Source organism: Callithrix jacchus, chromosome 7 (assembly GCF_049354715.1).
Source record: "Callithrix jacchus isolate 240 chromosome 7, calJac240_pri, whole genome shotgun sequence".
Taxonomy (NCBI): domain Eukaryota; kingdom Metazoa; phylum Chordata; class Mammalia; order Primates; family Cebidae; genus Callithrix; species Callithrix jacchus.
The window spans coordinates 131,387,982-131,400,909 of NC_133508.1; the positions used below are offsets into that span (position 1 = coordinate 131,387,982).

At 37.5% G+C, this 12,928-nt stretch overlaps 1 protein-coding gene across 30 annotated transcripts in view; it reads left to right on the plus strand.

The window, feature by feature from the left end:
• The window catches only part of FNBP1L (formin binding protein 1 like), a 101,502-nt gene that overhangs the window by 51,937 nt on the left and 36,637 nt on the right, over positions 1-12,928 (plus strand). For 9 of the 30 annotated variants that reach the window (XM_078332509.1, XM_078332514.1, XM_078332501.1 and 6 more), the window contains exon 3: positions 8,345-8,513. The exons of the other annotated variants lie outside the window; for them this stretch is intronic. In XM_078332509.1, coding sequence (XP_078188635.1) covers positions 8,461-8,513 — 53 coding nt within the window. In that variant the 5' untranslated portion in view covers positions 8,345-8,460. The remainder of the gene's footprint in view (positions 1-8,344; positions 8,514-12,928) is intronic. 30 annotated transcript variants of the gene reach the window in all.

Genomic DNA, 12,928 nt, shown 5'->3' on the forward strand with positions numbered 1-12,928 from the left:
GGGAGGCTGAGTTTGCAGTGAGCTGAGATTGCACCACTGCACTCCAGCCTGGGAGACAAAGCAAGACTCCATCTTAAAAAAAAAAAAACAACTCTGAAAACTGGGGAGCAGAATCCTAGGAAAAAGAAATATCTGGGTGTTATTCTGTGTTTTATACTTTTATTCCTCTAACTTTTTGCTTTAGTCATCGTTTCAAAGTATTGAACATTTCTTCAGAGTTTCTCTTTTTTTCGGAGTTTGTAAGACTTGGAAATTGAGTGTGTGCTGAGCTGAATTTCTGTCTGTCGGTATTCAGATATATATTACAAATGAATGTGATTTTAGAATATGTGTTGGAAGGTAAAAGTTTTAAAGAAAAAAATTTTAGTCTTAACGCTGATGAACTTTGTTGACAAGTAGTTGCTGGAACTTATTCAGTAAAAATGGTGCTTGAAGCCTGAAGACTAAACACCAGTATAAGGTTCTAGCTGTAGGGTTTAGGACAAAAAAGTGTCCTGAAATGACAAAAAAAATCCAACCTAAACCGGCATGCATGACTACAAAGTCCAGGCGTATTTTGATTCAGGGGTCAAATAATCTTCAGGCCCCATTTCATGGCTGTGCTCCCTTTTGTTCTCTTTATTCTCAGGTTCCGTTCATACCATCCTCTCTATTCCTTTGGCTCTGGGTTTTACATCTTCATACCCCCATATCCTGGAGAAAAATGATGGTCTTCTCTATTGTACCTTCGGGGAGAAAGGAAGGGAGGGAAAGAGGTAGTGGAGGAATGGAAGAAGGGAAAGGGGGATGGAAGTAAGGGAAAATGCAAGCTTGCACCAAGCTTCTTTTCTCCAGAAATCCTAGCAGTATTTTGTCGTAGTGACTCTGGATAGGTTAAATGTTTATCCTGAACAATTCACTAATACTGACTTACAGCTAGTGATGGGGGGAGGATAATTATTCAAAATTAAACTAGTGGTCCCGGAAGGAAGGGGAAGATATTTGAGTACTTTATGTATCCACTATAATAGTGCATGTAACCAACTGACTGGATGTAGGGATGGAATACACTAGAGTAATAGCTTGCTTATAATTTTGTAATGAGAAATACTACAAAAATATTACTACCGAACAGTGGCATTATGCTAATTTCCTAATCCATTTTCCTCTTGTTCTTTAAAACAAGGTATTTTCCACATGAGAATATGAACAGGGAGCCTATTAGTATATTAATAATCATGTTGATGATACTTCATCTGTCCAAAAGTTAATGATCTGGGAACCTTACCTCTCTAGAATCTAGAAGAGCATGAAATGGCCTTTGAGAGATTAAAATAGCAGCTAACAGATCTATTTATTGTAGACAATTAAACATTTCATTTAAACTTTTAATTTAATCTCAATGTTGGCACATTTAATTCTCAGATTTCTATTGGAAAATTCTCAGTTTTTCCAAAGAAATGAGGAAAAAATGCTATAGGTAATACAGTGATGGCAGTGTGAAGGGACAAACAATAAAGAAAAAGGTTTAAAAATTACAAAAATATATGACATTTAGTGCAGGAGTGTCTTAGTTCATTTTGTGTTGCCATAACAGAATGCCTGAGACTGGGTAGTTTATAAAGAAAAGAAGTTTATTTAACTAATGGTTGTATAGGCTGGTAAGTTCAAAGGCATGGCACGGACTTCTGGTACAGGCTTTTGTTGGGTTAAAGGGAAGTGTGACTGTGTGAAGAACAAAAGAAAACCTGAGGGGGATACTGGCTTTATAAAAACCTACTCTCAAAAAGTGATCCAGTCTTATTAGAGTGAGAATGCAACTCACTACTAAAAGAATGACACCAACCCACTGGCCATGAGGGTGGATCCCTCATGACCCGGCTCTTCCCATTAGGCCCTGTCTCACAACACCACCACTTTGGAGATCAAATTTCAACATGAGTTTTGGTTGGGGTCAAACAAATCACATCCAAATCATAGTGAGATGTGAATCTACTTCTCAGGCCCCAAGAGAATCACTGTATTATAGGCAGAATGAAAAAATACATACTGGTAAGAATCATTCTGGGCCCTCAAGAAAAGAATTAATCAGATTATTTTAAAGAAGGCAGAGAATTTAACAGTGTATCTCAAAATATTTAAAAAGTCTAATCTGTCCTTTAATCTGGCATTTTCATTTCTAAACTTTCTTGCAGAAAAACACAAGTGTGCAAAAATGTATGCACAAATCTCTTCATTGCAGAAAAAAAAAGTTTCTGGTGTAAAAGTGCCTGGCAGTAGAAGAATGAAGAAAAAGACGGTTAGATAAAGTTTTAAAAAAAATCAGGCATACCAGCATTTTAAAACTTAAAAGCTTTATTTATCAGGTTGAATGATGAATGTACAGTAAGAACTGAATGTGCAGTAACATCATTATTTATATTGCTTACTTGTGTTTATATATACAGTTATTTATAAAATTTATATGTATTCTGAAGAGGTCTAGAAGATTATGCCCCAGATTGTATTACAGTGGTTACCCTTGTGGAATGAGAGTAGGGAATAAGGGAAGGAACTTTTTGTTTCATATACTTCTGAATTGAAGTCTTTTAAATTATTGTATATTACTTTTGTAATTTAAAATACTTGTTATTAAGCAAAGAAGAGGGTATGCTTCAAAAGAGATTTCTATCACAAATTGTAAAATAAAAATTGGCGGCGCAGTGGCTCACGCCTGTAATCCCAGCACTTTGGGAGGCCTAGGTGGGTGGATCACCTGAGATTGGGAGTTTGAGACCAGCCTGACCAACATGGTGAAACCCCATCTCTACTAAAAATACAAACAAAGAATTTAGCTGGGTGTGGTGGCTGGCGCATGCCTGTAATCCCAGCTACTCGGGTGGCTGAGGCAGGAGAATTGCTTGAACCCCGGAGGCAGAGGTTGCAGTGAGTAGAGATAACGCCATTGCTCTCCAGCCTGGGCAACAAGAGTGAAGCTCCATCTTAAATAAATAAATAATTAATTAAATAAATATTGATAATTTATAAGATAAAACTTCAGCAATCTGGAATATTTAACTGTCCAGACCTCAAAGGTTTTGGGATGCCCGGGGTTTTGCTAGTATAACGGGACTCATCTAATCAAATGACAGATTTGTTTGCTTTCTGTCTGTTCTGAGATTGATAATAACAATTAAAATTTTCACTTACCTGCAAAAAAGGGATTTGAGCTTAAGTTCATTGAAGCAAGGTTGGCTAGAACCCACAACTTTATGATATGAAAAATAGAATTTTGTATTGAGAAAGTGGATTTTATTATGTACTGATGCTTTAGATAAGTGATTTGTATCTTTTAAGGAATGAAGGACACTTAAAGAATTTGGCACATTTCCAATCTAAGGATAATTCTTGATAGCAGTGATTTTCAACAAGGGCAGAATTATTGGAGTGGTCATGTGTGAAGAATAACGAAGAGTTGAGAAAAGGCATGTTTAATTTGAAATGATCTACATTGAGATTTGCTGCTTTGGATGACTACTTAGTAAATAATTGGATTATCAGCTGCTGTTTATAGAATGTGTTTTGTCCAAAGGGAAGAGGTTTGACTTGTTTGTTTCCTCCTCTTTAATGGGAAAAATTCTTTTGGTTAACTCCCCTTTTTTTTTGCTACTGCAGAGGATAATTTCTTTCATAGTGAGGCAGCACTTTTTTTCTCATAAATCATAACTATTCTATTAGTCCATTCTCATGCTGCTAATAAAGACATACCTGAGACGGGGTAATTTATAAGGGAAAGAGGTTTAATTGACTCACAGTTCAGAATGGCTGGGAAGGCCTCAGGAAATTTATAATCATGGCGGAAGGAGAAGAATAATTACTCAGCGAAGGGAGAATCCCCTTATAAAACTATCAGATCGCCTGAGAACTCACTTACTTTTGTGAGAACAGGATGGGGGAAACTGCCCCTGTGATTCAGTTATCTCCACCTGGTCCCTTCCATGACACATGGGGATTATGGGAACTATAATGCAAGGTGAGATTTTGGGTGTGGACACAGTCAGATCATATCAACTATATTTATGATGTTAAACAATTTTATTTTAAATACATTGCCAAGAATAAAATTTCTTAGTCTTTGGTACTTCCAGATTTTCTTCTTTTCTCTCTTTACTCTTCTGTTCTTGTGTTTTCATGGTGTTGATTTAAATTTATTCTGGTGTTTAATATTGATTGACTTTTGGTTTGGGTTTGAGGATGGGAATAAATAGAAAATAAAGCATCTAATTACATTTGGAAACATAGTTATATACAATTGAATTATGTTCATTTTGATTGATGGAAGCTGATTACTTCAAATCACTTGGTAGAATGGTTTTTGTTTGCAAAGATAAATGCAACTGAAATCAATCATTCTTTTTAATAAACTTTTAATAAAAAACTATTGTATTTATATAACAGATTAAGATTTCTAAGTAAATAAAGGAGCCCTATATAATATTTATCATTTTAGTTTTTTCTAGTAAAAGTAATTGTATTAAGTTCTAGCATAGAGATAGTGCTGTATGAAATTATATTCCTCAGCCTCCACCTCAGAGCATACATACATTTTTGGGTTCAAATATGGCAGTATGGCATAGTGGAAGAGAATTAGGCTGGAAGACAGGAAGCCTATAAACTATTCTTATTTTGGCCAAAGCAGTAATCTCTGAATTCCTTTTGATCAGAGATTATATTATGTGCATTTCTGTACTCCATACCAAGCCTACCTGGTACCTGTGGAACTGGGTGATTAAGTTGAATGAATAAATAATTGAATAATCTGTGTTTCTGTTTAGTTTAGAAATTAGAATTTCTGACCACATGCTGAACCTTTGATCACATAACAGCTTTCTATTAATACTGGAGTTTGGTATCATGTACATCATTGTGATGTGGTTGTTAAGTTCGTGTCATGTACATCTGTTTTAGTGTTTACTAAGAGCAGTCCTAAATATTTCGGGTAGGCTTAGATACAGAGCAATCCAAATATAACTAGTCTGTAAGAAGTGCCTTTTACCTTCTGCCATGATTCTGCGGCCTCCTCAGCTGTGGGGAACTGTAATTCCAATTAAACTTCTTTTTCTTCCCAGTCCAGGGTATATCTTTATCAGCAGCATGAAAATGGACTAATACATAGTCTCTGTCTCATTTTACTTTCCTCATGCCTCCTTATCAGAATTTGATTTCTATGTCACTTTATTTCGTCACTCTATTTTGTCTGGCTGAAAGATTTTACATTCTCACCAGCTATGCACAAAGCTTCCACTTAGTCCACATCCTTGTTTTGCAAGTAGCCAGCCTAATCGGTGTGAGGTTTTTATCTCTCTGTGGTTCTGACTTGCATTTCCCTGATGATTAGTGATCTTTTCATATGTTTATTTTCCATTTGTGTTCTTTGGAGAAATGTGTCTTCAAGTCAATTTTTTAAATTGAGCTACTTGGTTTTTGTTGTGGTTTTAGGAATTCTTTATGTATTCTGAATATTAACCCCTTGCCATATATGTGATTTGCAAATCTCCCCCATTCTATAGATTGCCTTTTCACTCTCTCTATTGTGTCCTTCTTTGCACTGAAGTTTTAAATTTTGATGTAGTTTATTTATTTTTAATATTTTTTGCTTGCTTTTGGTGTCATATCCAAGAAATCATTGCAAAATCCAATGTCACAGAGCGTTCCTCCTGTTTTATTCTTACAATTCATAGTTTTAGGTCTTTGATACATCTTGAATTAATATTTGTATGTATTATAAGGGTCCAGCTTCTTTCTTTTGCAATGAATGCCTTTTATGTTTAATTTTTTACTATATGAGAGAAGATTCTTGGCTTTGATAGAAACTCCAGCTTGAGCTAATTTAAGTACAGTGAGAAATTTATTTACAATATAAATTTATTGATTTATTGATTTTAATTTTTTATTGAATTCAAGAAGTAGAATAGTCAAACTGCTGTAAGGCTTAGACTACAGCCAGGTCACAGAAAAAAATGAAGACAGTATCTGAAACACAGCCAAAGCCCTTTGTCTTTTTTTCTTCTTCTTTTGGTGGATTGATGGCTTTGTTCTATTAGCACAGACTGACTTTCTCCCCATGGCAGGAAACACAGTCACCCACAGTTCCAGTTTTATGTCTTAGAGAGTCAGCTCCCATACTGGCCTCAACGCTGTGTCAGGTCCAAAGTCTTACAGCTTTCAGAAAGGGATCTCGTTGGCCCAGCTATTTTGTTTTCTATCATTGGGTCACTTAACTGAACCCACAAATTGGGCCATATGTGTTAATCTGGCAGGTCTTAAGTAGGTTAAGAAAAGGGGTACTAGTCATTAAGTCTCAGGTCACTAATACTGCCCTTTACCAGAAGAAATAGTATGATTTATATTCCATTTTGTAAGTAAATAGGATATTGATCACCTGTTAAACAGTAATTAGAACTCAGCCTCTCAAATACTGAAAGGTTGAAAATGTATAGAAGTGATTCTGAGTCTTTTAAGATTTTTGAGATAGTTTACATTCTGACACTTAGCTGCAAAAGGTTTTAATAGAAGTGAACTAATGTTTTGAGAAAGTATTTGGAATATTTTGTAATTTTTACTGAAACTCAAAAGTCAGTATAAACATGACAAAACTAGAATGGATAAAAAGATTAGAATCAACAACTTAAATATATATTAAGTAGGGTGATATTTTTACTGTCACATATATAACTAATATGTATGCATTGCTATAATCTTTGGAGATGCCCACTGAATTTAGAAGCCTTGTCAGACAACTGAAGGAACAACATTAATTTCTTTTGTATCCAGAGTGCATGAAACCAAAGTACATAGAAAAACATGGATGACACATACACACACATTCTCTCTTCCCAAAATGATGTACCAGCATATCTATGAAATCTATTCTAATTTCTCTAATATGTACTGTGTGCATCAAAAACTTTGTTTCGGTTAACTCCTGATTTATGACAACATACTAAAAACATGTCTTATACATAAACTGCTATCATAATTGGTGGAGAATCTAGATTTAGAAGAGGGGAGAACAGAAAAAGAGCCTAGGGGAAGTGACATTAAAGGCAGATTTCTTAAACTAGATGAACTGTCTAAAATATTTTTAGTTTAGGAACAACCTGAATACTTTGCACTTATATATTTAAGATTTATTTGAGCTGGTAAGCATACTGTGTTAGAACTGCAAAGCAGGCATTTGTGGGACTTATTTAACCATTCAAGCCTTGGTATGGCTTTTTGCTGGCTTTAGACTCAAATGAGATTAGCTACTTTGGAAGAATAAATTCTCATTGCATATTTTTATTATTAGATTTATTTATTTATTTTTGAGATGGAGTTTTGCTCTTCCTCCCTGGCTGGAAATGAAGTGGTGTGATCTCGGCTCACTATAACCTCCGCTGCCTGGGTTCAAGTGATTCTACTGCCTCAGTCTCCCGAGTAGCTGGGATTATAGGTGCTCCCCACCACACCTGGCTAATTTTTGTATTTTTAGTAGAGATAGGGTTTTGCCATGTTGAGCTGCCTGGTCTCGAACTCCTGACCTCAGGTGATTTACCAGCCTCAGCCTCCCAAAGTGGTGGGATTACAGGTGTGAGCCTCCACATGCGGCCTAGTTTTATTTATTTTTTAATTATGAAAGCATTGTATGATTTTGTTTTTTTGAGATAGAGTCTTACTCTGTTGCCCAGGCTTGGAGTGCAGTGGCGCAGTCTCAGCTCACTGCAGCCTCCACCTCCCGGGCTCAAGTGATTCTCCTGCCTCAGCCTCCCAAGTGGCTGAGATTACAGATGTGTGCCATCATGCCTGGCTAATTTTTGTATTTTTAGTAGAGATGGGATTTCACCATGTTGGCCAGGGTAGTCTTGAATTCCTGACCTCAGATAATCCGCCCACCTCAGCCTCTCACAGTGCTGGGATTACAAGCGTGAGCCAGCATTATAGGATCATTATAGCATATTTAAATTCAAGTCCCTTTCCAGTTCTTCTCCTGAGAAGTGAGTACTATTAATAATTTGGCATATTAGCCCAGGCAGTGGCTAATGCCCGTGATCTCAGCACTTTGGGAGGTGTAGGCAGGTGGGTTGCTTGAGTCCAGGAGTTCGAGTCCAGCTTGCCCAACATGTCAAAACCCCATTTACTAAACATACAAAAAAATTTAGCCAGGAATGATGACACATGCCTGTAGTCCCAGCCACCGGGACTGAGATGGGAGGATTGCTTGAGCCAGGAGGCGGGGTTGCAGTGAGCCAAGATTGTACCACTGTACTCTAGCTTAGGTGACAGAGTGAGACCCTGTCTCAAAATAATAATAATAATTATTATTATTTCGTGTGTCTTCTTTCAGATCATATGTTTTCCTAGAAATTTGGATTTGGTGGAATATGAGAAGAACGTCGTGGACAGTGCTGTAGTTTTTCAAGTTGCAGGGTTGGCTTGAATGGAGTCTCTAGTGACTTGTGTATGGTATCTGAGGGCTCTGGACATTGGGGTTTGGATGAGTCACCTATAAATGTGTGAGTTTTACATACAGGGAAGCAAGAGGAATTTATTTTTAAAATTGCTTAGGACTACCCTGTATGCTCAAAATACAGAGTTATTTGTCTTCTTCCCCTTTCCTCTTGTGTTACATGTGCTCTTTCTCCCAGAAGCTAGAGTTCAAATTACTGTTATTTATATGATGTTTAAGCTATTAATGACTCTCTGGTTAACCTCTGTAATACTCATAATTCTTTCAAGTATCAGAAGCCTAACTCAGATTGGTTTAAACAAAGAAAGGAATTTATGGCTTATTTGAGTGAAAAATTTAGGTATCCAGGTACTCAGAGAATCGTTAAGGATCTTTCTTCTTGGCTTCACTTTTCTCTGTGTTGGTTTAATTTCCCAGTAGGCGCTTTCCCCATGGCTGTAAGATTATGTCCTATCAGTTTAACAACTTCAGCAGAAAGAGAGCAGGCTTTCCTATGAATTACAACAGAAATTTTAGGATTGAGTTTCGTTGGCCTAGATTAATGGACCTGGATCACATAAATATTCTTGAACCTTAATATATAGTCACCCTGACCATAGGTTCATAGGCATGACAGTGGAGGAGCTGTATTTTAGGATGCGTTAGGCCATAGCAGAATAACAAATTCCAAATCCCAGGGACTAAACATAACTAAACACTTGTTTCTTACTCTGCAAAGTGCCACAAATTCAGACAGCCCATATGGTAACTCAAGACCATACTGTTTTCATCTTCATCTCATCGTTCAGCCTCTACAGTTGCTTCAGTAGAGAATGAGGGAGATGAGAAGGCTGTGCACAAGCTTTAAGTCCTTCAGCCTGTGCTTACACAGAGCTAATAGCCTATTATGCAGAATTGACCACATGGTTCTACAGAACTGTTAAGGGGACTAGGAAGTGTGTGAAATAACAGGGTTTTTGGTGAGCAGAAATGCATCTCCACAAGCTGTTACAAAAGAAGGGTAATGATGCATGTAGGTAAACTGTGTCCACTGCAGACTGGGACCCTAATCAATGTTTAAAATGTTGATATAGGCCAGGCATGGCGGCTCATGCCTGTAATCCCAGCACTTTGGGAGGCTGAGGTGGATCACGAAGTCAGGAGTTCGAGACCATCCAGACCTACATAGTAAAACCCTGTCTCTACTGAAAATGCAAAAATTAGCTGGGCTCAGTGGTGTGCACTTCTAATCCCAGCTACTCAGGAGGCTGAGACAGGAGAATCACTTGAACCTGGGAGGCGGAGGTTGCAGTGAGCGAAGATCATGCCACTGCACTCCAGCCTGGGTGACAGAGTGAGACTGCATCTCGATCAATCAATCAATCAATAAATAAATTAAAATGTTGATATATAAAAATGTAGTCAAACTTTGAAACTACTCACTCTATGAAATGTTTTTTGTTTAAATTTGACTTGCTTTGTTTAATGCGGTTCATGAGTTTGTGCTTGAAAACCACTGAATTTTAAAAGTAGTTTCTAGACTACAACCCCATTTATAGGTTGGAGACTGTGTCTGTCATAACCACACTGTTAAATCACCTGGTAATTGCTAAATTCCATGGATATTTTAGGTACTTGTTTTATTATCTTTGATGAATTGACTGTTTCTGTCTTAGAACAACTTCTTCTTTTTCGTCCCCTGCCTCCAACACTCCTCCTCCGCCTTCTCTTCCTTCCTCCTCCTCCTTCCTTCCTTCTTCTTCTTCTTCCTTCTCCTCTTTTATGTTTTGAGATGGAGCCTTGCTGTTTTGCCCAGGCTGGAGTGCAGTGGCACAATCTCTGGTCACTGCAACCTCCGCCTTCCAGATTCAAGTGATTCTCATGCCTTAGCCTCCCGAGTAGCTGAGACGACAGGAGTGTGCCACCATGCCCGACTGATTTTTTGTATTTTTGGTAGAGACTGCTGACCTCAAAGGATCTGTTTTTCTTGGCCTCCCAAAGTGTCTTAAGTGTCTTCTTTTTTTCTTTTCTTTTCTTTTTTTTTTTTTTTTTAAAGAGACGAGCCTCACTCTGTTGCTGAGGCTGGAGTGCAGTGGCAACAATCATAGCTCACTGTACCCTCAAAATCCTGGCCTCAAGTGATTCTCCCATTTTGGCCTCCCAAAGCACTGGGATTGCAGGTGTGAGACACCTCACCTGGCATGTCTTAGAACGTCTTTTTAAAAAATCCCTTCTCTGCAATGACAGACTCTTGGGTTTTCTATTACCCATATGTCTGCTCAACTCGGTTGTCTTTCAGCTTTGTTGTTGTGGTGATGCAAAAGCAGCATAAGACAATACATGCAGGAATGAGTGTAGTGTATTTCCATTAAAATTTTGTTTTACAAAAATAGGTGGTGGGACATAGTTTGTTTACCTCTAATCTTCCTAGCTCTTCATCCTTATTGTTCTTCTGAAGCAACTCTTCTTCCTTCCCTGTTAAATTTATATTTGTAGGTGGTCTTTAGCTACCTTTCATTTCATACTTCTTGAGTAGCCTCATTCACATTCATTATTTTAACTATCTCAGGTGATGCCATCAGATTTGAGTCAGGTTTTGGCTTTGTCACTGACTAGCTGTGTGACTTGGGCAATTCATTTAATGTGTCTGAGTCCTGCAAAGTCATGCTAATAATATCTGTATGCAGTTGTTATAAGCATAAGATTATATATAAAGAGTTTAGCATTAAAATTTACAAATAATACATGAATGACAAATGGTAATTCCTGTTGTTTCTGTTACTGTCTTTATGTATGTTTACTCCCACATCTGCATCTTGATCCCAGAAGTTTCTTTAGAGTTCTAATTTTTACTTTATATCTCCAGTGGGCATTTTTATTTAGCTGTTCTATAGTGTCAGTTAAACATTCAGCTTCAGTAGTAGAGTCATTTTATATAACAAGAAGTTTGGAAGCGGCATTCTAGAGCTCAGTGATGATCGGCATTTTCATAAATCGCTTGGTCTTTCCCTTTATGATTTCAAGATATTGCAGTAGATTCCAGCAGCCTGTCCTCCTACATCTGTATTCAAAACAATTTTATAAAGTAGGCACAAGTCAGGGCTTCTCTTTGTGTATTTTTTCCTTTTTAGTATAAAAATTGTTTTTAAAAAAGTTGATTAGGAAATAGAATCTGTAGGGACTGAACATGTTAAGGTGTGAGAAACTTGAGAAAGTGTAGGATGATTGTCAGATTTTTGGCTGTAAATGTCTAGTGTCTAGGTGGATGGGAGTGCCACTAATGTAAGAAAAGAGGTATGTAAAAGAAGATTAAAAAGTAGATAAATTCCATTTTAGATTTGTTGAATAGAGGTACCTGTGGCAGATGGACTGCCTGTCCAACTGCCACCCCTCCTCCTATAGTAGCTTTATTGAGGTGTAATTCATATGCCATTAGATTCACTAGTTAAAAGTGTACACTTGAGTGGTTTTTAGTATATTTACAGAGTTCTGCAACCATAACCACGATTGAATTTTAGAATATTTTTATCATCCCAAAAAAGAAAATTCTGTACCTATTAGCAGTCATTTCTGTCTCCCCCATGTGCTGGCAGTGATTGCCTATTATTCTGCTCTGAATTTGCCTATATGTGAATTCTTCTGTTCGTCATGTTTTCCCCTTCTTGCTTTTTGAGTTCTTTTGTAGAAAGCGCTGTAGGTCTTGCCCAATTACTATTTTCCAAGCCATGACTCATCCCTTTCTTTCTGTCAGTCTAGTACCTGAAATAATTAATTTATAGCACATAGTAGCTTTGCTGATATTTGGGTAAATTAGTAAATTAATTCATTCACAACAGTGAATTTTGATAGTGTTTGTGTAACCAGGATTAATAACCACTGGTCAAGAGTATTTATTCAGAATTCCTTTATGTGACTTTAGAAAGGTCTCTGCTTTGCCGGGCGCGGTGGCTCAAGCCTGTAATCCCAGCACTTTGGGAGGCCGAGGTGGGTGGATCACGAGGTCAAGAGATCGAGACCATCCTGGTCAACATGGTGAAACCCCGTCTCTACTAAAAATACAAAAAATTAGCTGGGCACGGTGGCACGTGCCTGTAATCCCAGCTATTCAGGAGGCTGAGGCAGGAGAATTGCCTGAACCTAGGAGGCGGAGGTTGCGGTGAGCTGAGATTATGCCATTGCACTCCAGCCTGGGTAACAAGAGCAAAACTCCATCTCAAAAAAAAAAAAAAAAAAAAGAAAAAGAAAGGTCTCTGCTTCATTCCCCACTTTTCAGCCTTACTACCTGCAATTCTGTAGCTCATATTTGATGTTACAGCAGCATTGAAGCCACTTACAGTTCTTAAATGCTGTTTCTCCCCACCTTTGTTTGTCTTGCTCATTAAGTCTTCTCAAATGAGCAGAATCCTCCCCCTGGGTGTTTCTCTAGTTACTAAATTCCTATTCATCTCTTTAGGCTCAATCAGCAAATTGAAATTTTAGTTT